This window comes from Oryctolagus cuniculus, chromosome 18 (genome assembly GCF_051225735.1).
Source record: "Oryctolagus cuniculus isolate XC-2025 breed Fujian yellow rabbit chromosome 18, ASM5122573v1, whole genome shotgun sequence".
Lineage (NCBI taxonomy): Eukaryota > Metazoa > Chordata > Mammalia > Lagomorpha > Leporidae > Oryctolagus > Oryctolagus cuniculus.
The window spans coordinates 12548824-12574819 of record NC_142884.1 but is presented as its reverse complement, the minus strand read 5'-3'; the positions used below and the strand labels follow the sequence as shown (position 1 = coordinate 12574819).

Here is a 25996-nt window from a genome sequence, read left to right as displayed (position 1 = left end):
ACGAGTCGGTGCCTCGCACAAGGACAGCACCACGGCCAGAGAGCAGGGTCGGCAAGCAAGACTCAGACCCTGGTTGGTGTGAGAGTCTGCAGCGTCATCCCGCCGGGGCTCCCCCTGCGTCTCCTCCAGACGCACCCCTGTTCCCAGGAACGGCCTCCCTGGGGCTGGTGTCTGTCTGGGACGGTCGAGGTGCAGGAGGACGCTAGAATGTTCCACCTGGTCCAGCAGGCTAAGACCAGCTCCTGGAAGATCACGCGCTCCCCGCCCCGCCCCCCAGGCCTCATATCTCCAGGTGTTTACTGTTCCTCCTCACGGGGAGGCCCACGCAGGGGGCAGATGACAGACCTGACGTCACTGTCTCCTGCTGTGTCACAGGGCGCACCCAACGCGCAGCCTCCCAGGGGCCCCCGTATGTGCCCCAGGGGAGGCCCTGTCCACTGAGGCACCACAGGCTGAAACGCCAGGCCCAGGCGCACGCTGCCTGCCAAGTGGCTGGAAAAAAGAAGAGTGAGCAAACACAGGCGGACACACACACGCACACATGAACCACACACACGCACACATGAACCGCACACACATGCACACATGAACCGCACACACATGCACAATGAACACACATACGCACACGTGCACATACACGTGTGTGCAGGCACACACGCACACGCAGACACACACGGGACACACGTGTACACACACGAACACACATGCACACATGCATCCACACATCCATGCACTGTGTACACGCGCACACACGAACACGCATACACATGTGAACACACACATGTGCACACACGCGCACACAAGAGCCAACAGCACGTCTGCCGAGGGTGAGAATCCGATGCCCTGGGTGAGGAAGGGTCCACTTCATCTCTCAGCTTCTCTGAGGGGTTGAAATTTCACAAAGTGCGGGGGCAAGAAAACCTCTCCCGAATCTGCCCCCGACTCGTCGCCCCGGGGCTACAGCTGGGGCCCTGCCCTGCGCCCGGGCCCCCACGCGCCCCTGCCTAGCCGGAACACGAGGCGCCCCCGCCTCGGCGAGACCCTCCGCCTCGTGCCCACGCGGGCACCGCTGGCTCCCCCACCTCCCCGCTCTTCCGCCAGGGCTCCTCCCGCACCCCTCGCTTTTCTCCAGCAGCCAGTATTTTTTGTTCTCCGAGACGCCGCAGGTTCTAGCCGTTCACTCCGTTTACTGACCCCCCACGGCCACACACGGCTCCCGGGGCAGCCTCTCCGCCCGACAGCCGTTCACAAGGACGCACGTCTGAGGCATGAACACACACGGCATGCCTGCGCTGCTGGAGCTCGCCCGCGTGCACCCCGTAATTTCTGGGGTACCGCGTGCTCAGCGCACAGTGGCGGGGCGCGCGAGGCCGGGCGCCAGGACGGGGCGCAGCGCGGGGAAGGCCACTCCCTGCCCGGCGGACCCAGCTTCCACCCCGAGGCCGCGGCCTCCCCCCTGTAAGCCGGAACAGCGCATCCCCCTGCCGGAGGCCGCGCGGCGATGCGCGCGCGGTGGGAAACGCGGAACCCGCACTCCAGCGTCCGCACCAGAGGACCAAGGATCCGCGCCCGGAGCGCACGCGGGAGCCCCCGACCTCCGGACGGCCCTGTCCCCTCGCCTCCTCCGCCAGGAAGCCCCCCGGGAGCCCCCCGCCAAGCCCAGTGTCCGGCTCTGTCCGCCGGGGGGCTGGGTCTGTGCCCACCGCGCCGGGCGCTCCTTGGAGGCACAGCCTAGAGCCGGCTCGGCCCCTGCAGCCCAGGCCTGAGCAGACACGCAGTGGCGGATGAGGGGGCTCCCCGGGAGCCTTCCGGACCCCACGGCCCCGGGAACACCGGCTCCTTTGACCTTGGGCCCGCCCCCCACCCCGACCACTTCCGGTGGACACTGACAGGTCAGGGGTGCCGCTGCCCGCGTCCAGCCAAAGGCCTCCGCAGCCCGAACGGACGGAGGGCGGATGAGGCAGTGCAGGACCAACGTCCGCTCAAACTCCCTTTTCGCCAGGGCCCCGGGACACGCCCCCGGGCCGCAAAGGTCACCCACCAGCATCGCGCCCTTAACCCAGGCCTACGGCCCGGGGTAAACCTGGGGAACACCAACGTTCCAAACGGATGCGTCACAGCACCTCTCACCTCCCGGGGCAAGAGGGAAACTGAGGGCGGGGTGGAGTTTTAGAAACCGAAGCCGCCCAAGGATGGCTTGGCTAAAGACTGACCGGTCTCTTCTCAATCCCGCCCCTCGTTCCTCTCAGTCCCGGTAAGCCCCACCCAAATTACTCCTATCTCCCAGACTATTGGCTCTCGAAGACGTCAGTCTCCGCGAGCTGTCTTCCTCTACTGGCTACTTACGAGCTGGCGCCCCGCTCCGCCCCCTTCCACACGCCCGCCTTCACTACTGGGCTACCCGCATGCCCCTCTCCCAGAAGCCCTCCCTATTGGCTACACGACTTTGCCGGTTCGGGCTGTCATTGGTCGTGGACAGAAGTCCATCCCCTAAGCAACCACCTGAGAGAGGTTGGGAGAAGGGAAAGGTTGGAGGGATTTGGGGTCAGACTCACGCTGAGCCGGAGGGAGGCAGATATAGGTCTTGAAGAACTCGCTTCGGCGGGCGGCCTCCTTAATGCGGTTGGCAAGCGGCTTGCTGACCTGCCGGATGCCCAGGTATAACAGCTTCGCCATGGGGAACGCGCCCACCACCATCTTGGCGGTCGCACGGAGCACGCGCAACCTTGCTGACTGGGCGGGGCGTCTCACTTCTCGCCGCTCCGCCCCCTCCCGCCCGCGGCCGTGCGTACGTGCGTGCGTACGTACGTGCGACCGCACGCTCGAGGGGTGGGCTCCTGCCGGGGCGTTCCCTGACGTTGTCGCGTCGATGCTGACGCCACGACGTCCGTACGCTGAATATGCAAATGACCCTGCGGAAGTACGGCGGCCAGGGGGCGGGGCCGTTGAACGGCTGCTCGCAGGAACGTGGCCGGGGCCCCACGCCCGCTCTGGCTGACGTCACCGCGCTCCTGCGTGACGTCATCTAGTGGGGTGGCTTCCCCGCCCAGAGGAGGCTCGAAGTTAGTGCTGACTTGGGCTCCCGATTGCCAGACGGGGAGTGAGGCCGTGTGAGATTAGGCGGCTGACTGAGCGTCCCTGGACCCTCGGGACACAGCCTAGGGTCCTGGGCAGGTGCTGGCATTGCCATTGCGAGCTCCTCCCCGGGGCGTCCCCCAACCCGGGGGGCGGCCAGTCCGGCCCTGGAGGGGGCGGGGGGCGAGCACAGGGGTCCTCGATCTGCGGGGGCGGCCCGCGCCATGCTGCTTCCTCCCCCGGGGGCGAGGTTCCCCAGGGAGCTGGCCCCGAGGACAGGTCCCACGTTGGCCGGCCTCCCTTGCCCAGCGGGGAGCCGAGCCGTATAAACAGGGTCAGGCAGGGGTCGAGAGAAGCTTGGCTGTCTGCAGGGCGGAGGGACAGGCAGGCCGGCGCGGGGGCAGGGGCAGGGGGACCCCGCGCCTTCCTGGACACCCGCGGCCCCCACCCCGAGTGTCCTTCGCCGAGGTCCCAGGCCTTGGGGGGAGGACCTGCGACCCTCCTTCGTGCTGTTTGTGTGACCCCGGGTATGTCAATGACGAAGAAAGCCAGGGTTCCCAACAGCTGCTCCCCAGGGCGCCTGTGGACGTGAGGCGTGAGGGTCTAGGGAAGCAGCTGAGGCCGGCAGAGTTAGGTGAGCGGCTGAGTCCTGGCTCGGGGCTGGGGCGCAGAGACCCCCGGGGGGTTCCCGGGCCTCTGATTCTCCACCGGGTCTCCCTGCGCCGGCGCCGCGGCTCACTAGGCTAATCCTGTCGGAGCGCCGGATTCTGTCCCGGTTGCCCCTCTTCCAGGCCAGCTCTCTGCTGTGGCCAGGGAGTGCAGTGGAGGATGGCCCAGGTGCTTGGGCCCTGCACCCCATGGGAGACCAGGATAAGTACCTGGCTCCTGCCTTCAGATCAGCGCGGTGCGCCGGCCTCGGCGGCCATTGGAGGGTGAACCAACGGCAAAGGAAGACCTTTCTCTCTCTCTCTCTCTCTCACTGTCCACTCTGCCTGTCAAAAAATTTAAAAAAAAAGAAAAGAAAAGGCTCCCGGCCCCGCGTCCGCACCCCCCTTTTCCTCTAAGTGCAGACTTTCCGCCCCTCTCCCCCCTCTTCCTTCCCCTGAGGGGCTTCCGGGAACCTCATGTGCGGCGGGAGCGGCGGGACGGGGCCGGGAGGGGGCCTGCGCCTGGGCTCCTTTCCCTCTCGGGGGAGTCCCCACGGGGACGAGGAGGGGACAGGAGATCTGCCAGAGCCGGGGCCCCCTCCTGCTCCCAGCCCGCCATTCCTGGTGGCCCCAGAGAGGCCAGGGCGGGCAGCCTTGATCACCCCGGGGCGTGGGAACGGAGGCGGCTGGGGTGGCTCCAGCGCTGACTCACTGGCCATCGGCCCTGAGCCTAGCGGCTTGGCCCCAGTGGCCGCCCCGAGCCAGGGCCCGGGGGGGCTCCCTTCGCACAGGCCCCGGGAAGCCTTACCCCGGTGCAGACCCAGGCCTGCACCAGCGCCTCCCGAGGGCTCCCGGCTGCTGCCCTCGCCTGCCCAGTCCCTTTCCCCAGGCGCTGGCCAGCAGGATCCCGGTGAACGCAGAGGTCGGGTCACTTCCTGCCCTGCCCAGGGCCCCCCAGCTCAGAGCCAGAGGCTGCTCCCCCTGCCCCCGCTGCAGCCGCGCTGCGGGGTCTTGAACCCCAGACGCTGTCACCCCAGGGCCCCTGCCCACAGCAGCCACGGGCCCGGGCCCTCACCTGCCTCATTTCCCCCTCAATGCTGAGCAGTTCCAAACGTGTGTATGTTTATGTCTCTCTGTGTGTGTCTCTGTGTCTGTGTGTCATATATTTGTTTTACTTGCTCGTCAGGAGCCCCGTGAGGGCTGGCTTGGTCATCACTGTGTCCCCGGCACCACCCCCGTGAGCCTCTGCGGAAGGAATGAGTAATACCCTTCCTTTTGTCCTGAGCCTCCTCCCCCAGGCAGCCTGCCTTGATTGCCCTTCACTGCAGTCCCGCCACACAGGAAGGCTGTGGGGTCACACACTGGTCTCTGTGACCAGCCCGGCAGGTGCCCCCACAGAGCACCGGGCTGCAGCTCCCACTGCCCAGGCCCCCGAGTGGGAGTGGGCAGGGACCGTCTGGAGCTGCTCCCCCACCTGCAGTGAAGCAGGCTGGAAGGGCGGTGGCCGGAAGTGGACTCCGGTTTCTAAGCGCGTGGACGCGTTCCGAGTTCTGTGCCCCTTGTAGCCCTTTGTTGGCGACCCTGCCAGCTTCCTTCTGGGAATCAAACGCGATTTCCGCTTCCCTTCTCCAGGGAGCCCTCCATGACTCTCAGACTGTCCCAGGGCCCGGGAGCCCCCGAGGGCAGACCAGGGCTGTTGGCTTCATGGAGGAGCGTGGTCCACCTCATAACACACCAACCTCACTCTTTTCCTGCGACCTTGTATTCTCAGGAATATTACCACGGCCCTATTTACATACAATTTGCATAAACAGCCAGGAGGGGGGCTGGGGGTGGCCAGGCGGGGCTCACTTTGCCGGCAGCATCTTGAGCTGCACCTGGTCCCCCTGGGAGGGCGGGGCGGCCACCCAGCCGGCCGCCAGGGCCTTGGCCGCGCTGTTCCTCTTGGACGTGAGCGGGGTCTCCAGGGTGAGCGAGGCGGTGGCCATCGCCTGGGGCTTGTCGCTGGCCAGGAAGCGCAGCAGGTCGTGCAGTGCCTTGGCCACGTCGCCGCGGGCGCCCTCGTTCACCAGGCAGTACAGGATGGGGTCGGCCACGCAGTTGAGGCTGGTGAAGGCCAGGGAGCTGTGGTAGGCGGAGAAGACGCGCTCCTCGAAGCCGCAGTCCCCGGGGCGGCCCAGGTAGACGGCGCTGCGCGAGAGCAGGAGCGCGTGGTAGGGCGCGAAGCAGACCAGCACAATGGCGATGAGGCTGAGCGCCAGCCGCTTGATCTTGGCCTTCTCCTGGCGCTCGGTGGACACGCTGGCCCGCACGGCCCGCAGGATGCCGCGGTAGGACAGCAACATGAGCGCCCACGGGAAGAGGAAGCCGAGGAAGACGCGGTAGAGGTTCATCCAGGCCACCCAGCCTTCCATGGGGAACTTCTCGAAGCAGAAGGTGTGGTTGTAGCGGTCGCGGAAGAGCTCATCGTGGAACAGCGGCGCCGAGTTGGCGCCCAGCTCCGTGGCCCAGACCACGGAGCTCACGGCCACGGCGGTCTTGACGCGGCGCAGGCGGGCGAAGCGCAGCGGGTGCGCCACGGCCAGGTAGCGGTCCACGGAGATGCAGCACAGGAAGGCGATGCTGATGTAGATGTTGGTGTAGAAGACGAAGCCGAAGAGCTTGCAGGAGCCGGGGCCGTGGATCCAGTTGTCATGGTGCAGGAAGTAGTCGACCCACAGCGGCAGCGTGCCGATGTAGAGCAGGTCGGCAATGCTCAGGTTCATCAGGTACACGCCCAGCTCGTTGCGCTGCCGCACCTGGCGGTAGGCCGCCCACAGCGCCAGGCAGTTGGTGGGCAGCCCCACGCCGATGACGAAGATGTAGAGGGACGGCGGGAAGAGCTGGTCCACCTGGGAGTCCACGTGGCAGCCCTCCCACGTCCGGTTGACCATCGTCGGCGCTGCGGCTCCCCCGACGCCTCCCCCGGCCCACAGGGGCTGTGGGGCCACGGGGGGCGGGAGGCCATCGGGCCCCCTGAGCCCCCCTCCTCGGAGGCTCAGGGGGACATGGCGGGAGGCAGCCCACGGGGAAGAGACGAAGTGGACCGTGGGCCGCGGGCGGGCTGGGCCGGGAAGGAAAAGGCAGAGGAGTTAGGACAGTTAGGACGAGAGGCAGGCTTGGGGGCGGTGGGGTTTCAAGGAGGCGCTTCTAGCCCCATTCAGGGCACAAAGCAGGGGCGACGGTGGGCGGCGGGGGCTCCACAAAAACTGGCCAAGGGGATGGGGCGCCTCAGTGGGCCATGGTCGGGGGGGGGGGGATGTGTGCAGAGGACCGAGGATCCCGGTGTTGTCATGGTGAGGGACTGGTGGCACGGAACGTTCTAGAAGACACTGGAAAGCCACGGAGCAGTGTGGCGGGGAGGGTTGGAAAGGCCAGGGGATGCGTTTGGAGTGCTGGCATTTCCTAGGATGTCGGCAGGAAGTGAGAAAGGGAACTGGGGAGGAGAGGATGACGGAAAAGGGGGTGCCCCCCAGCAGGGCAGGGAGAGGGTCCGGCGGGGCCTGTGGGCAGGGCTTTTAGGAAACGGGACGGAGGAGAGGAGGAGAGGAAGAGTGGGTTCAGGGGAGGTTTACGGATGGGAGGGCAGGGGCGGGGCTCTGGCTTGGTCCTGGGGGCGGGGGTCCAGCTCACCACCAAGTTCAGGGCGGACCGTGCGGTGCCTGTGGGGAGAGAGGCCGCAGTGAGCATGCGTGGACACGCCTCCCCTCCCCGCGCCCCTCGCGGCCGAGCGGCTGGAAGCCCATTCCAGCAGCAGAGCCCCGGGAACAGCCCGGGGAGGCAGGGCACCCTTCCCCGGACAGAAGTTAGGGCCACCAGCTCAGGGACCGCGAGGCCGGGGCAGTGCCCAGCTCTGCGTTGGGAAACCACTCACTTCCAAGACCAGGCAGGGTCTAGCGAGGTCGGTACAACCCCCCGCCCCCCCCCCCACCACCAACTGTGGGACACAGCAGGGCTGGTGCCGGGACCCATTTGTATCTTCAACGTCAAACAGCCTTGCTTTGTTCTCAGCTGGTGCATGATAGCCAACATGCCTGTGGGGTGCCGTGTGAGGGCACCCCACTCCCAACAGGGAGATGAGGGCGATGCTCCGGCCCCCGTGCGCCAGCCCTGGCAGACCCCGTTCCCAGCACCTGGGTGGGCATCATCCCATGAGCACCTTGCAGAATCCCATAAAGAGGAGAGGAGAGGCCCCATTTGACAAACTGAGGCCAGGACCTGTCCAGGGTGCTGATGGGCGGAGGGGACCGCTCCAGCCTGCGCCCTGCTTGTGTCCAGAGGAGCCGTGGGCTGGCAGCCGAGGAGGGACAGAGGAGCAGGGAGGGGCCTCCTCTCCCCCTCCAGCCTCGCGGACAGAACCCTGGGCCTGGCACCCGTGGTCGGGGGAGAACTACAAGCAGAGCTCTGAGGACAGGCAGGGGCCGAGACCCCGACTGCGGTCAGCCCCAGAGGGAGGGGCAGCGAACCCCGCGGCACAGGCTCCCGCACAGCCATGCCCGCTTGGTTTTCAGTGGATGGGAAATCTTTTTCTCTGTTTTTTAAAACAAGATCTTAACTGGAAACCCAGGCTGAGGGCAATAAGGGGAAGGCGCCCTGCGCTCTGAGGGAGAGGGGGTGGGGAGGGCGGGCGCTGAGCAGAGACAGTGGCCGAGACTGGAGGGAGTCCCAGCTCTGGGTCCCTGCTGGGAGGCAGCAGGTGAGGGCTCACGCACTTGGGCCCCTGCACTCACGTGGGAGACCCGGATGGAGTGCCCGGCTCCTGGCTTCGACCTGGCCCAGCCCTGGCTGTTGTGGGCATTTGGGGTGCAAACCAGTGGATGAAGATCTCTCTCTGTGTCTGTCTCTCTGCCTTTTTTTAATTTTTTTTTTAAGATTTATTTATTTACTTGAAAGTCAGAGTTAGAGAGAGAGAGAGAGAGGTCGCCCATCTGCTGGTTCACTCCCCAATTGGCCTCAACGGCCGGAGCTGGGCCGATCCGAAGCCAGGAGCCAGGAGCTTCTTCCGGGTCTCCCACACGAATGCAGGGGCCCAAGCACTTGGGCCATCCTCCACTGCTTTCCCAGGCCATAGCAGAGAGATGGATCGGAAGTGGAGCAGCCAGGACTTGAACCAGCGCCCATATGGATGCCGGCACTGCAGGCAGCAGCTTTACCTGCTACGCCACAGCGCCAACCCCTCTGCCTTTCAAATAAAATGAAAATTAAAAGAACCTGCAGGACACAACGCTAGAAACCAGTGGCTCAGTCTGCTGGACAGAGAGGCACAGGGATGAGCCTCCGGTCACAACAGGGGTCCCTGGGGAGCCCCCAGACACCAGTCTCCTCCCCGCTCCACCTCCACACTGAGCCCTGGGTCCCGCACCTGTCCCAGGAGCCCCTGCCACCCTCCGCCCTGGCCCTGTGCAGCAGTACCGTCTCTGCTTTTCCCAACGGCCACTCAGGTCCTTCAGCAGAATCCTCAGCATACAGTAGGCGTTCAATAAATGACCATGCACAGAAGCCATTGAGGGCAGAGGCCAGAGGCCCGGGATAGGGGCAGCACTGGGCAGCCCGACCCCCTCCCCCGGAGGAAAGAAGCAGCCGAGGCAGGCTGCAGGATGTGCCCCGCTTCATAACTGACTTTGAAAGGGCAGGGCAGGCCCCCTCAGTAAGCCCCGCCTACCCGCTGCAGGGTCCTCAGACACAGCTGCAGCTGGCTCCCCGCCCCCACCCCACCCCCACCCCACAGTGGCCTCCGGGTCCTGGCGATGGAAGAGTGAGGTGGTGTGTGACCCCTGCCTTCAAGCCCAGACCTCCAAACACCTCCGGCCCCTCCCCGCTGAACCCCTCCCCATCCTCCTCCACTTGGTTCCGGGCCCCAGCACTCTATAGCCTCTTGGTCTCTCCCTCCTCGTTCCTGGGATGCGGGGCCTCAGCTGCCCCTCCCGTGGGAGGGCACACAACCTTTACCGGGCGCAGACCGCGGAGGCCCTGGTCGCACGTGCAGTGTCTGGACAGTGGTCCCATGAGCAGGCCCTGGAGAGCCGAGACCAGCACTGGGCCCGGCCATCACGTCCGCCCCACCCCTCTCCGTGTGTCCCCTGGGTTGTGGCGCGGCTGGAGCAGGTACACACCAGGCAGAGGAAGTAACACTTCCCACAGCTAACTTCCTCCAGGGGAGCCAGCGCAGCCCCGCCCCTTCCCCCCGCCCCCCCCCAGTGCACCTGCTGCTTAGGGATGCTGGGCGTGGGGGAAGGGCACCCTGCCAACTCCCTCTTCTTCTCAACCTGAGATCTGCCCGGCACTGAGCCCCCAGCAGCCGACAAGGAATGTCAGCCCTTTACAAAGCCATTATGCCAGGCGATGTCTGACCCTTCCCCCGGTACAGCGGGGGTAACCGATCGGCAAAGCAGCTGCCTAAGTCATACCATGTGACGGGGCCGTGGCCTCTGAGCCCCAGACTCCCCCTCCCTCAGCGGCTTTTCTCCCCACCTCCCGCACTCCCATTCTTTCCCCCCACGGCTTTCTGGGGGCCCCGTGAGAACGTGCTGGCCAACGCAGGCCTTGCCACCACAAGCAGAGCAAGTGACCCAGTGTCCCTCCGTCCCCTGGCCTCCCCCGCCAGCCCCTGGGGCAGGACCTTCTGCCGTTAGGCTCTAAGCTGACTTCCTTACTGGGGCTTTGTTGGGGCGAACCCCCAAATCTGGCAGCCAACAGGAAGCTCTCCCTGTCTCCCAGGTCCTGCGGTCAGCGGTCGGTTCCTGCTGCCTCTTGCAGGTCCCGCCCCCACCCCCTCCCTGAGGTCGGTGCTGGCCCCTTGCAGAGGGCAGGGAAGAGAGATAAGCCCTGGTGTGAGGAAGGGCAGATACTGTTCAGCCCTCGCCTCTCTGCAGGCCCCCCGCTGCTCCAGCTCAGATAAGTCCCTAGGCACCGGCAGGTACCCCCAGATCAGCAAGGCTGAGGGACTCACGGCGGGGGGAGGAGGTTGAGAGGACAAGAGGGGGAAGCGATGCAGACCCCACACCCCCAGCTCACTCACCGGCCGGCTGGCCTGTGCCTGAAGCCACCAGGTGGTCTCCCTTCCCCCCTCTCTGTGGGCTCTGGCTGCCCCCTCCCCAGCGGCCCCAGGGGACCAGCCAGCGCCGGTCTGTTCATTAGGGATGAAATGTGATCACCGCCCCGCCAGCGCTCCCCACCTGCTGCCCTGGCAGCCGGCGGAAACCAGGGGCAGCGAGGCCACCCTGGCCGCCCTGCGGGCCTCAGTTTCCCCACTTCTACCCCCGGGGAGGGGATGGGTCTCCACCACCCCCTTGCCCACGCTGCCCCAGAGGGACACTGGGGTCCTCAGCCTGTGCCCGCCTGATGTTCTACATTCCAGGCGTTTCCAGGTTCTATAGTCGGTCCAGTTCTGCAGGATAGAACGTTCTGTAGCATTCTAGACCTTCCCTCCCCTCCGTGCTGCTATTGTGGCCACCCGGGCTTTGGAAGTGCATAACCTTCTGTGTTTTCAATACTCCAAAGTCTCACATTCCAGGACTCTCCGGTTCTATTGTTAGAATGCTCTATGATTTTTTTTTTGTTTGAACACTCCATGACTTTCTGGATCTATTATTAAACCTCACTGATTTTTATCTCTGCCCCGCAAACACGCATTTCCCTTTTTCTACAGAATCGGGGCGCGCCCCCCTCGCTCGCTCTCTGTTCCCGAGACCTGCTCTCATCTCCAATTCCTGCAGCCCGGTTTCCAAGGTGGAGCAGAGTCCTGAGACCTGGCGGCGGGGACAGGGGGCGGCTGGGCGCCCCCGCCACCTGCACCCCGGATTCCCACCACCTGGGGAGGGAGGGGACATCAGACACCCCGGCTGCTTCCCCAGCCCTAGCTCCGCCGGGGCCCCAGCTCTCCTGGCTCACACCGGCCGCGTTATTATTTGTCTAGACACAAACCAAATTACAGGCCGTGTCCCAAGGGAACAGTGGGCTTCCTGGGGAGGGTGGGGGGGTGCGGGTGTCAAACCCCGCTCCCCCGCACTCTTCTCTCTCCCCCCTCCTCTGAAGCTCCGCCCATTCCACCCCCACCAACAGTCCCCACCCACCCACCACCCACCCACACACACCCCGCCCCCACCTCGGCAGCAAGGTTCCAGAAATATTTGCTCTGCACCCTCCCTTCTGGATTCTCGCCAGGCACCCACCCCTCGCTCCCTGGCAGCCAAGCCGGATCCCCCAAAGCAAGTCTAGGCAGCGGCAGCAAAGGAGGCCAGCACTCTGGATTTGGGGTCCTGAAGCTCCCCTTCCCCAGGGCAGGGCGGTGTGGGGGGGGAGCCTGGCTCTCTGACTGGCAGTGTGCCTCGGTTTCCCCACCTGTCACCCGCTGGGGGGTGTGTGTGGCTTACGCAGCTCCCCAGCCCAGCTGGAGCTCCAAGCTGAGAACAGCCAAGACTTCCAGGCTGGCGCTTCTGGACGGAAGGAGCACCCAGCTGCCTACAGGATCTGGGGTTTCCAGTCCTGCCCGGTGAGCGCACCAGCCTCCGGATCCTGCCATCCTAAGGTGCTCAGGTGCAAGGGTTCAGGGGGCTCTCCACGGCCCCCCAGCCCCTCCTCACCCTAAACCTCCTCCACGGAGACAGGGCTGGGTGGGAGGCTCCCTCCACGGGCTCAGGGGGCACGGGGAGAATCCAACTTGCATCCCACCATCCATCTCTCTCTCTCTCTCTCTCTCTCTCACACACACACACACACACACACACGCATGCACACACACCCCACGCTTCACAGAAACTGCTCAGCCGGTACACACGTGTGTGCGTGTGTGCGTGTGTGCAAGTGAAGTGTGTGTGGGGGGGTGAGGACAAGGCAGGAAGGAGTTAACGGTGACCGGCCAAATTTTGGAAGGAAGTGGGGGAGGAAGTCCACCCCCCCCCCCCAGCCAGGAATTCCTGAAACCTAACGGTGGGGTGCGAGGGACCTCAGGAGCAGCGGGTGACCCGGGCAGGGGGCGCTGAGACCACCTGCTCCAGGTCGCCATCCCACTGCCCCCTGCCCCCACTCCTAAGCAGCTTCCCGGCCCCCAGGGAAGGTCTGGGGTGAGGATTTGGGAGGGGAGGAAGATGGGGCAGAAGGTGCAAAAACAGGGTCCGCGATGAGCCGGAGACCGCGGGAGCCAGCGCCGGGAAGGGCGAGCGGCGGGCGGACACTCAGGGCACCGGGCCCAGAGACGGCCGCGCCGGGGAGCTCCGCGGGCACAGAGCCGCCCGGAGCCAGAGAGCCCTCGAGGCGCGCGGGGGGCCTGACAGCCCCCAGGGGGCCGGGCACTGCGCGCCCCGGGGGCGGGCGCCTACCTGCGCGCTGGACGGGGCGGGCGGCGGCGCCTCTCCGGGCTGCGTCCCGGTCCGGATCGACGGCGGCGGCGCGGGGACCCGGCGGGCGCCCCCGCGGGGCAGGACGGCGGCGGCTCCCTCGGGCCCCGGGGCCGCAGCCGCCGGCCCAGGCCCCGCCCCGCCGGGCCCGCCCCCGTTAACCCTTCCTCTGCCGCGCCCCCTTAATCGCGGAAAGCCGCCGCCCCCGGACAAGGTCAGGCCCCCTCCTCCGAGAGGCCCCCCAGTCCGGAAGGCCGGGCCCCCTCCCCGACACCCGCACGCCCCCAAGGGTACCAAGCCCTGGGCTCTGGGGGACAGGGGCCCGCGCCGCTGCCGCCGCTCCCTTGGAGATCCCAGACCTCAGCCCTCTGGGCGACCCCTGCCCAGCCCCTCCAGGGTGGCGGGCGCCCCGGGCTCGCAGCTGCAGCCCGTGCGTGGCCCCGCCAGACCTCGCAGTGTGCTTTCGGGGTCCCTCCGCTTCCCCTTGCTCCCGGACAGGCCCGGTCCCCTGCCGCCGGGGTCCCGGCGTGTGTGCAGTCGGCCACCCAGACTCCCGTCCCGTGTCTCTCTGCTTTCCTCTTCCCCACCGCACGGGTCCCGTCTAACTTTTTTGAATCTATTTTTTTGAGATGACGTTTTTAATTTATATTATAGTAAAAGGCTTTTTGGCTCCACGAAAGAAAAGGTTCAACAAATAAAAGGTGACGGGAACACAGGCAAGAACTATGGACAACGAGCAAAGAAAAAATGTTCGATTCCCTTGTACAATGTCAAGTCACCAAATCTTTAGAATTATAGTAATAGAAAATCCCTGTCCATTTGTTTGACAGAGATTTAAAGCAAAGCTTTCAAAGACACCGTGTCTGCGGCAAAATTGATACACCCAAGCATGCCTTTCTTTCTTTTTTTTTTTTTTTTGTTTTTAATTTTTAGCTTCCACATATAAGGCAGAATATGCCGGGCTTGTCTTACGGCGCCTGGCTTATTTCACCCAGCGCGAGGTCCTCCACGTCCAGCCGGTGTTCCGCCAGTGGCCGGCTCATATTTTTGGTATTTTGCTTATTCTTCCTTAACCCCTGCCCCACCCCCACCCCCACCCTCGCCTCAGGTTTGTTTACTGTGTGTGTGTGTTTACTGTGTGTGTGAGTGCGCTCAACACATCTCCTTCTCTGTCTCTCCATCATCAGGTGCTCCGTCCAGTGGCCCCAAGAAGCCGTGCCTGTTCCAAGGACTTTGGAAAGACCTGGAATACAGCCCCGAAATGACAACTCCTAGGTTCACAAATTCTCTAGAGTTTTTTTTTTTTTTTTTTTTCATTAAAAACCACGAAGAGCGCCCAGTTCTTAAGGGAACCGTTAGAGCCGTGACGAATCCCACCCTATAGCTGGCCAGGACAGATTCCCATCACAGCACACCCACCTCACCCCAGAGGGAACTCCCTTCCTTCCTCCAGGCGGAGTGCCGGAGTGCGGAGCATTCTAGAACTTCACAGAAATGCAGTCCTGCAGCTCTTTTAAAAACAAACAGAAAGAGGTGGCTATTATTACAGTCACTTGCTGTGTGGTCTTGGACTGGTGACTTCACCTCCCTGAACCAGGCTGCAGGAGACAGGACGCGCGTGGGCGGACCATGGAGCCACACCTGCAGCTCCTCCCAGGAGCCGTTCTGGGAGGTTAGAGTCCCGTTGTTTCTCAGGCTCCCCTTAAATCTGCCATACGGCTTTCTCAGGGTCCCAGTGGGACGCAGGTACCTGGGGGCATTTATGGAAGGGGCAGTTTATAGAGGGGCGGGCTGGGCGGGGGAGCCCACGCAGTTGGGGACCCTGCGGTGAGGACACAGCCTCTACCACCACCCCTGCCCACCTGGGGCAGAAGGGACGGGAGGGAGGGCGCCGCCTGCCAGACTCCAGGGACACAGTCTGGGGAGGAGCCGTGGGGGCTGCAGCTCTGCAGGTGCAGGGAGCGGCCCAGGAAATCAACACCCCCCCCCCTCCCGCCTACCCTTGGACTTCCTGTCCATGCCTCTCATTGATAGAACCCAACCAGAAGGTGGAGGGCAAAGGTCACCCGTGGATGGAGCCTGCACAAGGCGGTCTCCCAGGGCCCAGGGCAGGGGCGGAAAGGCTGAGCCTGACCCTGGGGGCCAAATAGAGGGTCCCCAGCCCTTTTTCAGTAGAACTTTGAAGGCACATTTTCCCATGCAGACCCGAGGCCGGCCATGAGGGGGCGACAGAGCACCAAGTCTCCAGATGGCACCAGGGTCTAAAGGTGGGGCGCAGGAATGGGGGGCTTTGACTCGGGAGTGGCAGAAAATCGGCCTCTGAAACCTGACGGGACGGCTGGTCAGTGCGGGCTGAATAGGAGTTCGCCAGGTGGAAAGGATGGCCGGGGAGGAAGGCGGCACAGAGGTCAGAGACGAGAGTGGACTCTGGGCTCCTGTGGCTGCCGGAGGCGGTGCCGGCGGGGGCACGGGTGTTGGGCACAGGGACTGAGACGCCCTGTGTCTCATACTGGGGGGCCTGGGTCTTGGCTCTCTTCAGCTTCCTGCTAATGCACCCTGGGAGGCAGCCGGTGAGGGGTCAAGCTCTTAGGCCCCTGCAACCCCTGTGGGAGACCCGGATGGAGCTCCCGGCTCCTGGCTTTCACCTGGCCCAGCCCTGGCTGTTGCAGGCATTTGGGGAGTGAACCAGTGGGTGGATGATCTCTCTATATTTCCTGCCACCTCTGTGACGTTACAAATAAATTAAAAAAAAAAATTTTTAAGTGAAGCATCAGAAATGATGGAAAAATAAACACGCCTAACTTTGCTTTTGTTGTTTTGGATTTATTTATTTATTTATTTATTTTGACAGGCAGAGTGGACAGTGAGAGAGAGAGACAGAGAGAAAGGTCTTCCTTTTGCCGTTGGTTCACTCTCCAATGGCTGCCGTGGCCAGCGTACCGCGCTGATCCGATGGCAGGAGCCAGGAGCCAGGTGCTTTTCCTGGTCTCCCATGGGGTGCAGGGCCCAAGCACCTGGGCCATCCTCCACTGCACTCCCGGGCCACAGCAGAGAGCTGGCCTGGAAGAGGGGCAACCGGGACAGAATCCGGCGCCCCGACCGGGACTAGAACCCGGTGTGCCGGCGCCGCAAGGCGGAGGATTAGCCTAGTGAGCCGCGGTGCCAGCTGGATTTATTTATTTATTAGAAAGTCAGAGTTACAGAGAGAGGGAGGGAGAGAGAGAGAGGTTTTCTATCCGATGGTTCACTCCCCAGATTGCTACAATGGCTGGAGCTGGACCAGGCTGGAGCCAGGAGCCAGGAACTTCTTCCAGGTCTCCGTCGTGGGTGCAGGGGCCCAAATACTTGGGCTGCTTTCCACTGCTTTTCCCAGGCCGTTAGCAGGGAGCTGGATTGGAGGTGAAGCAGCCAGGACTTGAACTGACGCCCATAAGAGATGCCGGCCTCACAGGCAGTGGCTGTACCCACTACGCCACACGCCGGCCTCTGTTTCGCTGGTGTTTTTAAACTTTAGGGAGGGGCAGCGCTATGGCACAGCCCTGTAAGCCGCTGCCTGCGATGCCAGCATCCTAATGAGCGACAGTTTGAGTCCCAGCTGCTCTGTTTCCAACCCAGCTCCCTGCTAATGCTCCTCGGAAGCTTAGCAGAAGACGGCCCATGCGCTACCTTTCAAGTAAATTTTTAAAAACCAACTACGGCCGGCACCGCGGCTCACTAGGCTAATCCTCCGCCTAGCGGCGCCGGCACACCGGGTTCTAGTCCCGGTTGGGGAGCCGGGTTCTGTCCCGGTTGCCCCTCTTCCAGGCCAGCTCTCTGCTGTGGCCAGGGAGTGCAGTGGAGGATGGCCCAAGTGCTTGGGCCCTGCACCCCATGGGAGACCAGGAGAAGCACCTGGCTCCTGGCTTCGGATCAGCGCGGTGCGCTAGCCGCGGCGGCCATTGGAGGGTGAACCGACGGTAAAGGAAGACCTTTCTCTCTGTCTCTCTCTCTCACTGTCCACTCTGCCTGTCAAAAAAAAAAAAAAAAACACATGTTTTTATTTACTTGAGAGGTAGAGAGACAGAGGGAGGGAGAGACCTATCCAGGCCTCCCGCACAGACGGCAGGGACCCAGGCATCGTCACCTGCTGCTCCCAGGCGCACAGTGGCAGGAAGCTGGGACTGGGGGTGGGTGGAGACCTGAATGCGCTCACTCTGATGCGGGGGCGGGGGGCAGGTGTCCCCGTGTCCCAAATGCCCAGCTCAGGACAGTCAAGTCTGAGTGACGGCTGCTCCGGCCAGGCACTGTGCCGGCCCCCGGGCGAGTAACTCAGTGCTCGGAGCACCCCGCTGTGCCCCTGTGCAGTAGGGACACTGAGGCACGGGTGCTTCAAGGAGTCTGAACCTCAGCTCTTTCCTATCACAGGCTCTCAACGATTTCACATACCCCATTATTCACTCAACAAACCCTCCTGAGCCACTGCTGGGGGTGGTGGCCTCAGTGGCTCTGGCAAGGGGGAGGCAGACTTGTCGCCAACACCCATGTGACACCCAGAGCAGTCAGGGCTGAGAGGGGATGCAGGGTGCTGCGGGTGCCTGGGGGGGGGGGCTCTGTCACTGTTTGTTGGGGGAACCAGAATGGGGAGGGACCGTCAGACAACACCTGCCTCACCCTCGGCTTTACCTGTTCATTCCTTACTCACTCTGCCACCCCCTCCGAGAAGCCCTCCTGGATGTCCCCTGGGCCTCCCTCTGGCCATTCAGGGTCCTGGCTGGCTGAGGACAGGTCTGCCTCCCCCACTGGCCTGTGAGTCCCATGCAGGCAGGGCTGGGCTGTCATGGAGACCGCTGTGCCTCAGCACCGCCCCGTGCGGGACTTGCCCTAGCATAAAACTCCTTATCTGTGTTGAATGAGTGAGTCACTGATCAACACTGATATTTGTTAAGCACTTACTGCATGCCAGACACGTGCTAGAGAGAGAGAGAGAGACAGGAAGAGAGAGAGAGAGGGAGGGAGGGAGGGATCACCTGTTTACTCCCCAAATGGCTATATTGGCCAGGGTTGGGCCAGGCTGAAGCCAGGAGCGTCATCTGGGTCTCTCACTTGAGTGGCAGGGGCCCAAGCCCCTGGGCCATCTCCCTCTACTTTCCCAGGCCCATTAGCAGAGAGCTGGATCAGAAGAGGAGCATCCGGGACTCGAACCAGCGCCCACACGGGATGCTGCCATTGCAGGCGGTGGCTTAACCCACTGCACCACAGCGTGGGCCCTGGTTACAACTTTCAGAAGCCCTGATCCCACGTGTCACGGGCAATTGATCAGGGAATGCATTGCCCAGAATGGAGATCTTTGGCTTAGAAAATGGAAGCGAGGGGGCCCTTTGACGGGATGCAGCTGCCCCCGGAGCTTTGTGTTTGGTTCTGGGGACCGTCCCTTCTGCAGACACTGCCGGTGGGCAGAGTCATGGCTCAGGCAGCGGCTCCCAGGGCCCTGCGGGCGACGCCAGTGCAGGCGTAAGCAGGACCTCTGTAAGCGAGAGGTGGCTTGGGCGAGGTGGCCCCGAGCTGTCCCTCCTGGAAGACGGAGGTGCGGTGCTGCACGGGGCCAGGGCCTCAGACTGGCTGGGAGCTGTTTGGAAGGCACATTCCCAGGCCCTCCTCCAGACGGACGCAGGGGGGTGGGGTGGCTTCCCCCTTGTAAATGAGAGAGACAGCGGCCAGCGCCGCGGCTCACTAGGCTAATCCTCCGCCTGAGGTGCCAGCACACCGGGTTCTAGTCCCAGTCGGGGCGCCGGATTCTGTCCCGGTTGCCCCTCTTCCAGGCCACCTTTCTGCTGTGGCCCGGGAGTGCAGTGGAGGATGGCCCAAGTGCTTGGGCCCTGCACCCCATGGGAGACCAGGATAAGTACCTGGCTCCTGGCTTCGGATCAGCGTGGTGCGCCGGCCGCGGCGGCCACTGGAGGGTGAACCAACGGCGAAGGAAGACCTTTCTCTCTCTCTCTCTCTCACTGTCCACTCTGCCTGTCAAAAAAATAAATAAATAAATAAAGAGAGAGACAGCAAGTACCCCCCACAGGGCTGTACTGGCTAGGACTGGGTCAGGCTGAGCTCCAGGAAATCCACGGGGATCTCCCACGTGGGGGGCAGGGGCCCAGCACTTGAGCCCAGGGTGCACACTGGCAGGAAGCTCGAGTCATGAGAGGAACCCAGACACGCCGATTGGCCACACAGGTGTCTCAAGTGCCAGGCTAAACACCTGCCCCTCCTGCGAGTTCCAATTCAGAACTACGGTGGCGTAGCAGCATCCCATGTGGGCGCCGGTTCAAGTCCTGGCTGCTCCACTTCCGATCCAACTCCCTGCTGTGGCCTGGGAAAGCAGCAGAGGATGGTCCAAGTGCTTGGGCCCCTGCACCCGCGTGGGAGACCTGGAAGAAGCTCCTGGCTCCTGGCTTCAGCCTGGCCCAGCCCTGGCTGTTGCAGTCATCTGGGGAGTGAACCAGCGGATGGAAGATCTCTCTCTCTCTGTCTCTCCCTCTCTGTAACTCTGCCTCTCAAATAAATAAATTGAATTAAAAAAAAAAAAAAAAAAAGGCCGGCGCCGCGGCTCACTAGGCTAATCCTCCACTTAGCAGCGCCGGCACACCGGGTTCTAGTCCCGGTTGGGGCGCCGGATTCTGTCCCGGTTGCCCCTCTTCCAGGCCAGCTCTCTGCTGTGGCCAGGGAGTGCAGTGGAGGATGGCCCAGGTGCTTGGGCCCTGCACCCCATGGGAGACCAGGAAAAGCACCTGGCTCCTGGCTCCTGCCATCGGATCAGCGCGGTGTGCCGGCCGCAGCGCGCTGGCTGCGGCGGCCATTGGAGGGTGAACCAACGGCAAAAGGAAGACCTTTCTCTCTGTCTCTCTCTCTCACTGTCCACTCTGCCTGTCAAAAAAAAAAAAAAAAAAAAAAAAAAAAAAGCACTGTTGACCCAAAGAGGAAAGACCTGTCTCTCAGTGCCGGGAACACAGGAGGGAGAAAGCTGTAGCTAGGGATGGTTACAAAATTCTCTTATTACGAAAGATGAGGGGATCGGAGCGGCTCAGTGTCGGTGCCCCGTGGACATAGTCAGCCGGTTCATGCCGACGGGAGCGTGCGGGCCACGAACACGCAGTCACGTGTCACTGCTGGCCGCAGGCCGCGTCTCGCACGTGTGTCCTTAGGCAGCTTCGTCACTGTGCAAGCATCAGGGCCTGGACTTGGCACACGCCGAGACACTGATGGCATCACAAAATAGCGTCGTCTTTCGACAAGACAGACAGGCGGGGCTCCTCCCCTCTGGCTCACTCCTTAAATGTCCACAGCGTCCGGTGACCGGACGGGAGCCCGTGCTGGGAGCAAGGTCCTCCATCCAGGCCTCCCGCGTGGGTGCCAGGGATCCGGTCACTTGCGCCATCGCTGCTGCCTCTCAGGGTCTGCATCAGCAGGGAGCCAGAGCCGGCGGCTGGACCGACGTGGACCGGGCGGCTCCCCCTCCAGCCCTGACACCTGCCCTGTGACGCCACCCTGTGAGGCCACCACTGACCAAGACACAGCTCCATAGCAGCTGTAGAGGGTCCCGAGCTCAGACCTACCCCCCCCCCCCCCCCCGCTGCCGCCCTCGGGCAGTCGCCATGTCTGCAAGGCTCCAAGCTGCTGCTGAGCCAGTCCCAGGCTCCGGGCTGGACCTCACGGGTCCTTGGACAACACAAACATCAGTCCTGGAAACCCAGGGTCCCGGGTGGCTCTCTCTCGCTGTCACGTTGGCCTGGGTAACGCCCCAAACCCGGCCACTCTGCTGCCCCAGCCGCAGGGAGCAGCTCATGCCGGCTCACCTCGCCTGGGAACGCTCCGGATCTTGTCAGATCTGTTGCCTGCCCGATGTGTGTGGTTCAACCTTCTCGTGCGCTGAGATTCAAGGCTGAACGTGACCGGGCAGGACACCCTGTCATTGACCTCAGGCGTCCCCCTGGGCACAGACCTCGTCCCTAGGCGGCGCCAGCCCCTGCCAGGGCTTGTGAGCACGCCCCAGCCCGTGGCAAACAGCAGCAGACAGCGCCGAGCTTGGCCGGCTCGTGACTGTGGGATGCCGTGAGGCCAGTGGGGGTTCCGACCTCTGCCGAGTCCCCCTGAAAGACGCGGGAGTTAAAGACTCGCACATCCACGCCTCCTTCCCCAACAGCTGCCGCTTTGTAAAGGCTGACGATCTCGAAAAACGGGTACCAGGCAAGCAAGAGGGAACATTCCAGAAAAACCCCCTCCGCCAAGGTGCCCACCCCATGTGCAAGGATCGCTCGGACATCCTCCAAGAGCAACTCTGGGGGAATTCGACGAGGCCGTTACCAAATGCTGTGTGCTCTCCGGTTTTATTTTATTTTTTAAATTTTTTTTGACAGGCAGAGTTAGAGAGAGAGAGAGAGAGAGAGAGAGAGAGAGAGAGAGAGGTCTTCCTTTTTCCCCCAAGTGGCCGCTACGGCCGGCGGGCTGCGTGGATCCGAAGCCAGGAGCCAGGTGCTTCTCCTGGTCTCCCATGGGGTGCAGGGCCCAAGCACTTGGGCCATCCTCCACTGCCTTCCCGGGCCACAGCAGAGAGCTGGCCTGGAAGAGGGGCAACCGGCACAGAATCCAGCACACACCCCACCTGTTTTAGCCCCAACTGGGACTAGAACCCGGGGTGCCAGCGCCACAGGTGGAGGATTAGCCTAGTGAGCCGCGGTGCCGGCCCTTCTGTATTTATATGGGGTGCAGAGACAGAGAATTTTCAACGGCTGCTTCACTCCCTAGAAGCCCACAAGGGCCCTGGCTGAGCCAAGGCTGTAGCTGGGAGCCAGAAAATCAACCTGGGTCTCCCACGTGGTGGTCAAAGCCCAGTTCCCTCCAGGGTCTGCAGTAGCAGGAAGCTGGAGCCAGGAGCAGAGGTGGGACTCCTACCCAGGCACTATCATGAGGCCACAGGTGTCTTAAGCACTAGGCCAAACACCCACCCCAGGCCCTCATTTTAAAAGAAAGAATAGGGGCCAGCACTGTGGGTAAAGCTGCCGCCTGTGGAGCCAGCATCCCATACGGGCACTGGTTCGAGTCCCGGCTGCTCCACTTCCGATCCAGCTCTCTGCTATGGCCTGGGAAAGCAGTACAAGATGGCCAAAGTGCTTGGGCCCCTGCACCCACATGGGAGACCTGGAAGAAGCTCCTGGCTCCTGGCTTCGGATCGGCACAGCTCCGGCCGTTGTGGCCATCTGGGGAGTGAACCAGTGGCTGAAAGACCTCTCTCTCTCTCTCTCTCTCTCTCTCTCTCTCTGTCTCTCTCTCTTCTCTCTCTAACTCTTTCAAATAAATAAAAATAAATGTTGAAAATTTTCTTCTAACGCAGAAAGAATAGAAAAGACCTGGCTGCACCTATCAGATAAACTCAGGTGCTTGGTGGCGCCAGGTGACTCCAAGTCCCATATCGACTCTCCCCAGGAAACGCCTTGAGGGCTTTCTTCTCTGTTGGCTGAGCCACGGTGCTCAGATATTTTGGAACTTAAAACTCACGCCTATCAGGAGTTCAGAAAAAACGCACATGATGGAAAAACTATCGTGGATTTAGAAAATTTTTGTACCAAAATATGCTTGTCTCTCTCTTTTTTAATGATTTGTTTATTTTGAAACTCAAAATTACGGAGGGGCGGGGAGGAGAGGCAGAGAGAGGGAGAGGTCTTCCATCTGCTGGTTCACTCCCCAAATGGCTGCAGCAACCAGGGCTGGGCCAGACCGAAGCCAGGAGCTTCATCGGGGTCTCCCACGTGGGTGCAGGGGCCCAAGCACTGGGCACATCCTCCACTGCTTTCCCAGGCCACTAGCAGGGAGCAGGATTGGAAGTGGAGCAGCCGGGACTCGAACCAGCGCCCACAGGTGGCGGCTTCACTTGAAATGTCTTATAATTTCACTTTCCCATGGACATTTTCACCCCCCTTTGCATACAACATATAATGTGTATTATATAGGATACATATTCATGCCACCCCTGCACACACGCACACACGCACACACCCCACCTGTAGGGTTTGCTTCTCCAGAGAACCCTGGCTGGGACGTTCCTTGCACATACCTTAGGGACCATCTGGAACTGGCCAGTTTTCATGACCCACAGCGGACACCTGAGAGACGCTGTCTGATAAAGCAAAAAGGTCGATTTGGACTCGGGCTTTCCCACCGTCCGAGCTGGGCAGCCCCCCGGCAGCGCCCGGGACAGGGACAGCCGTCCGGCGTCTGGCGAGGCCGGCCGTGGGAGAAGGTGTTTGGAGGAAGCGATGAAGGAGACCCAGAGGAGGCGGAGGCGGCCGCTGATTTACGACTTGATTTACGCTGATTTACGACGTGAACCGACCACGCTGAGTTTGGCAGCCAAATTCTGTTCAAACAGCGGCGCTATCTTAAGTCCACAGTGACAGGGAAATGAGAGACTGACAGCTGAAGGTTTTCAGGTCACGCGTCCTGCGCGGGTGACACCGCCCTGGTGCAGCCGCAGGGTGGGCGCCAGGCTGCACCCTAACCTCCGAGCACCTGAGCATTTCCACGCTAAGACGCCGCCGCTCTGGACGGTTTTTCTATTTTTTTGTAAAACTGCTTGATTTTGTATTTCCCACCTGGAATCCAAATCATTTTGTCATGCAACCAAGACACACGTTTGATGGGAAGTACCATACAAGAACCCTGTTGGGGCCGGCATCCTGGCGAAGTGGGTTAAGCTGCCACCTGCAGTGCCGGCATCCCATGTGGGTGCCAGTTCGAGTCCCGGCTGCTCCACTTCTGATCCAGCTCCCTACTGTGGCCTGGGAAAGCAGTAGAAGACGGCTCAAGTCCTTGGGCCCCTGCACCCGTGTGGGAGACCTGTCCAGGCTCCTGGCTTTAGTCTGGTCCAGCCCCAGGCATTGCAGCCATTTGGGGAGTGAACCAGTGGATGGAAGACCTCTCTGTCTCTGCCTCTCCTCTCCTCTCTCTGAAACTCTTTCAAATAAATCAATCAATCTGCTTTTTTCCCCATAGCTAAGGGAGAACTGCTCATTGCTTTTTTTTTTTTTTTTTTTTTTGACAGGCAGAGGTAGAGAGAGAGAAAGAGAGAAAGGTCTTTCTTCCGTTGGTTCACTCCCCAAATGGCTGCTACAGCCGGCACGCTGCGCCAATCCGAAGGCAGGAGCCAGGCGCTTCCTCCTGATCTCCCATGTGGGTGCAGGGCCCAAGCACTTGGGCCATCCTCCACTGTATTCCCTGGCCACAGCAGAGAGCTGGCCTGGAAGAAGGGCAACCGGGACAGAATCCGGTGCCCCGACCAGGACTAGAACCCGGTGTGCCGGCGCCGCAAGGCGGAGGATTAGCCTAGTGAGCCACGGCGCCGGCCTCAAAAAAATTTTACAAATACATTGGACATTGGTCCAGCTGTGACGATCTCATTGCTTGCTCTTCCCGGGTTGGCTGACCTCACACGGGCAAGAGGAGGACTTGGGTGTGTGTGTGTGTGTGTATGTGTGTGTGCGTAGGTGGCTCGGTGGGCACGACACTGTTTGGGATACACCTGCATCTCACCTACGAGAGCCCAGCCCAAGTCCTGGCTCCGATTCTGCTGCAGCGCCCGGCTAACGCAGACCCTGGGGAGGCAGCGGCGAGGGCTCAAGTACTTGGGTTCCGGCCACTTCTGTGGGAGACCCAGATGGAGCTCCAGGCTCCCGGCTTCGGCCTAGCTCCGCTCTGGCTATTGTGGTCACTTGGGGAGTGAGCCAGCAGGTGGAAGATCTGTCTGTCTGTCTCGCTCTCTCTCTGCTTTTCAATTAAATAAAAGACATCGTTGAAAAAAAGAAAACTTACAACCTCAGCAACTGGCCTGGGAAGCCGAGCCCCAGCCTCAGCGGCCCCCAGCCCCAAATGGTCAGGACTCAGCCAATGGCAACCAGGTCCCCGTCACCTGCCCTGGCTCCAACACGGCCCCAACCCGGGAACGCCGGATACACTGCCCAGCCACAGAAGACGCCACACTTCCGGGAGCCCAGCGCCTGCTTCCCTATGCCCGAAACCGTCAGAGCTGCGCCCGACCCGTGTGCGGCTGCGTCCCCTCGCGACCTCAGAGCTGGCTGGCGGCTCGCACGGCGGACATCCCTATTACTGGGCCTTGCATGGAAAGTTTACCAACCTCGGATTTGAAAGAGAAAACTGGGTGAAAATGTGCCGAGGAGCGAGGAGCCAGGGTGGTGGGCACGCTGGGTGCCGTTGCGGGAGGGGGCACGAGGCTGGCTGCGTGGAGGTGTTGTTCGTGTCTAGGGAGTCGCCTGGGCTGCATGTGTGTTCAACACTGGTAAATACTAAAGGACAAACTGCTCAGTGGGGCCGGCGCTGTGGCGTGGCGGGTAAAGCTGTCACCTGCAGCGCTGCCATCCCATATGGGCGCTGGTTCGAGTCCCAGCTGCTCCACTTCTGATCCAGCTCTCTGCCGTGGCCTGGGAAAGTGGTAGAAGATGGCCCAAGTCCTTGGGCCCCTGAACCCGCGTGGGGGACCTGGAAGAAGCTCCTGGCTCCTGGCTGTGGATTGGAGGGGACCTGGATTCCGTCTTGAGCTCCCAGCTTTGGCCTGGCCCAGCCCCAGCTGTTGTGGGCAACTGGCTCAGCTCTGGCCGTTGAGGCCATCTGGGGAGTGAACCAGCAGATGGAAGACCCCTCTCTCTCTCTGCCTCTCTGTAACTCTACCTTTCAAATAAAAAAAAAATCTTTAAAATGTCTATGTTTTCACATAATTCCACCTCCCTGGCCCCAATCATTGGTCCAGAGCTATTGCATCAACCCGACGGAGCCAATCACCATAGACCAGCCAGCTGCCCAGCTGACTGAAGTGCAGATGAGCCAACCACAGCCCTTCCTTGGGAGTTTTGAATCTGGGAC

At 62.1% G+C, this 25996-nt stretch overlaps 2 protein-coding genes and 1 long non-coding RNA gene across 14 annotated transcripts in view; 1 reads left to right on the top strand and 2 right to left on the bottom strand.

Annotated features, from left to right (window-relative positions):
- OPA3 (outer mitochondrial membrane lipid metabolism regulator OPA3) overlaps positions 1-2834 on the bottom strand; it is a 31692-nt gene extending 28858 nt beyond the window's left edge. The window contains exon 1 of one of the 3 annotated variants that reach the window (XM_070062093.2): positions 2556-2834. In XM_070062093.2, coding sequence (XP_069918194.2) covers positions 2556-2697 — 142 coding nt within the window. In that variant the 5' untranslated portion in view covers positions 2698-2834. Of the gene's footprint in view, positions 1-2041; positions 2181-2555 lie in introns of those variants that run through there. The other 2 variants (XM_070062092.2, XM_089320066.1) reach the window with 2 other exon arrangements.
- Positions 2835-5468: 2634 nt separating this feature from the next.
- On the bottom strand, positions 5469-23304 carry GPR4 (G protein-coupled receptor 4). Of its 5 annotated transcripts, none has more exons than XM_089320063.1 (3): positions 23178-23304; positions 7395-7423; positions 5469-6825 (listed from the first exon to the last, which is right to left on the bottom strand). In XM_089320063.1, the coding sequence occupies exon 3, from the start codon at positions 6653-6655 to the stop codon at positions 5570-5572; it is 1086 nt and encodes a 361-aa protein (XP_089176189.1). In that variant the 5' UTR covers positions 6656-6825; positions 7395-7423; positions 23178-23304; the 3' UTR covers positions 5469-5569. The 5 variants fall into 5 exon arrangements, with proteins under 5 accessions (XP_089176189.1, XP_069918191.1, XP_089176188.1 ...); XM_070062090.2 differs by lacking the exon at positions 23178-23304 and adding an exon at positions 13079-13231; XM_089320062.1 differs by lacking the exon at positions 23178-23304 and adding an exon at positions 9711-9837.
- Positions 11860-14435, top strand: LOC103346307 (uncharacterized). 6 transcript variants are annotated; one of them, XR_515768.5, is made up of 3 exons: positions 11860-12288; positions 14030-14146; positions 14284-14435. It is a non-coding gene; the product is annotated as an uncharacterized LOC103346307 (long non-coding RNA). The 6 variants fall into 6 exon arrangements; XR_016225191.1 differs by having other exon boundaries at positions 11880-12252; XR_016225193.1 differs by lacking the exon at positions 11860-12288 and adding an exon at positions 12665-12757.
- Positions 23305-25996: the final 2692 nt, after the last annotated feature.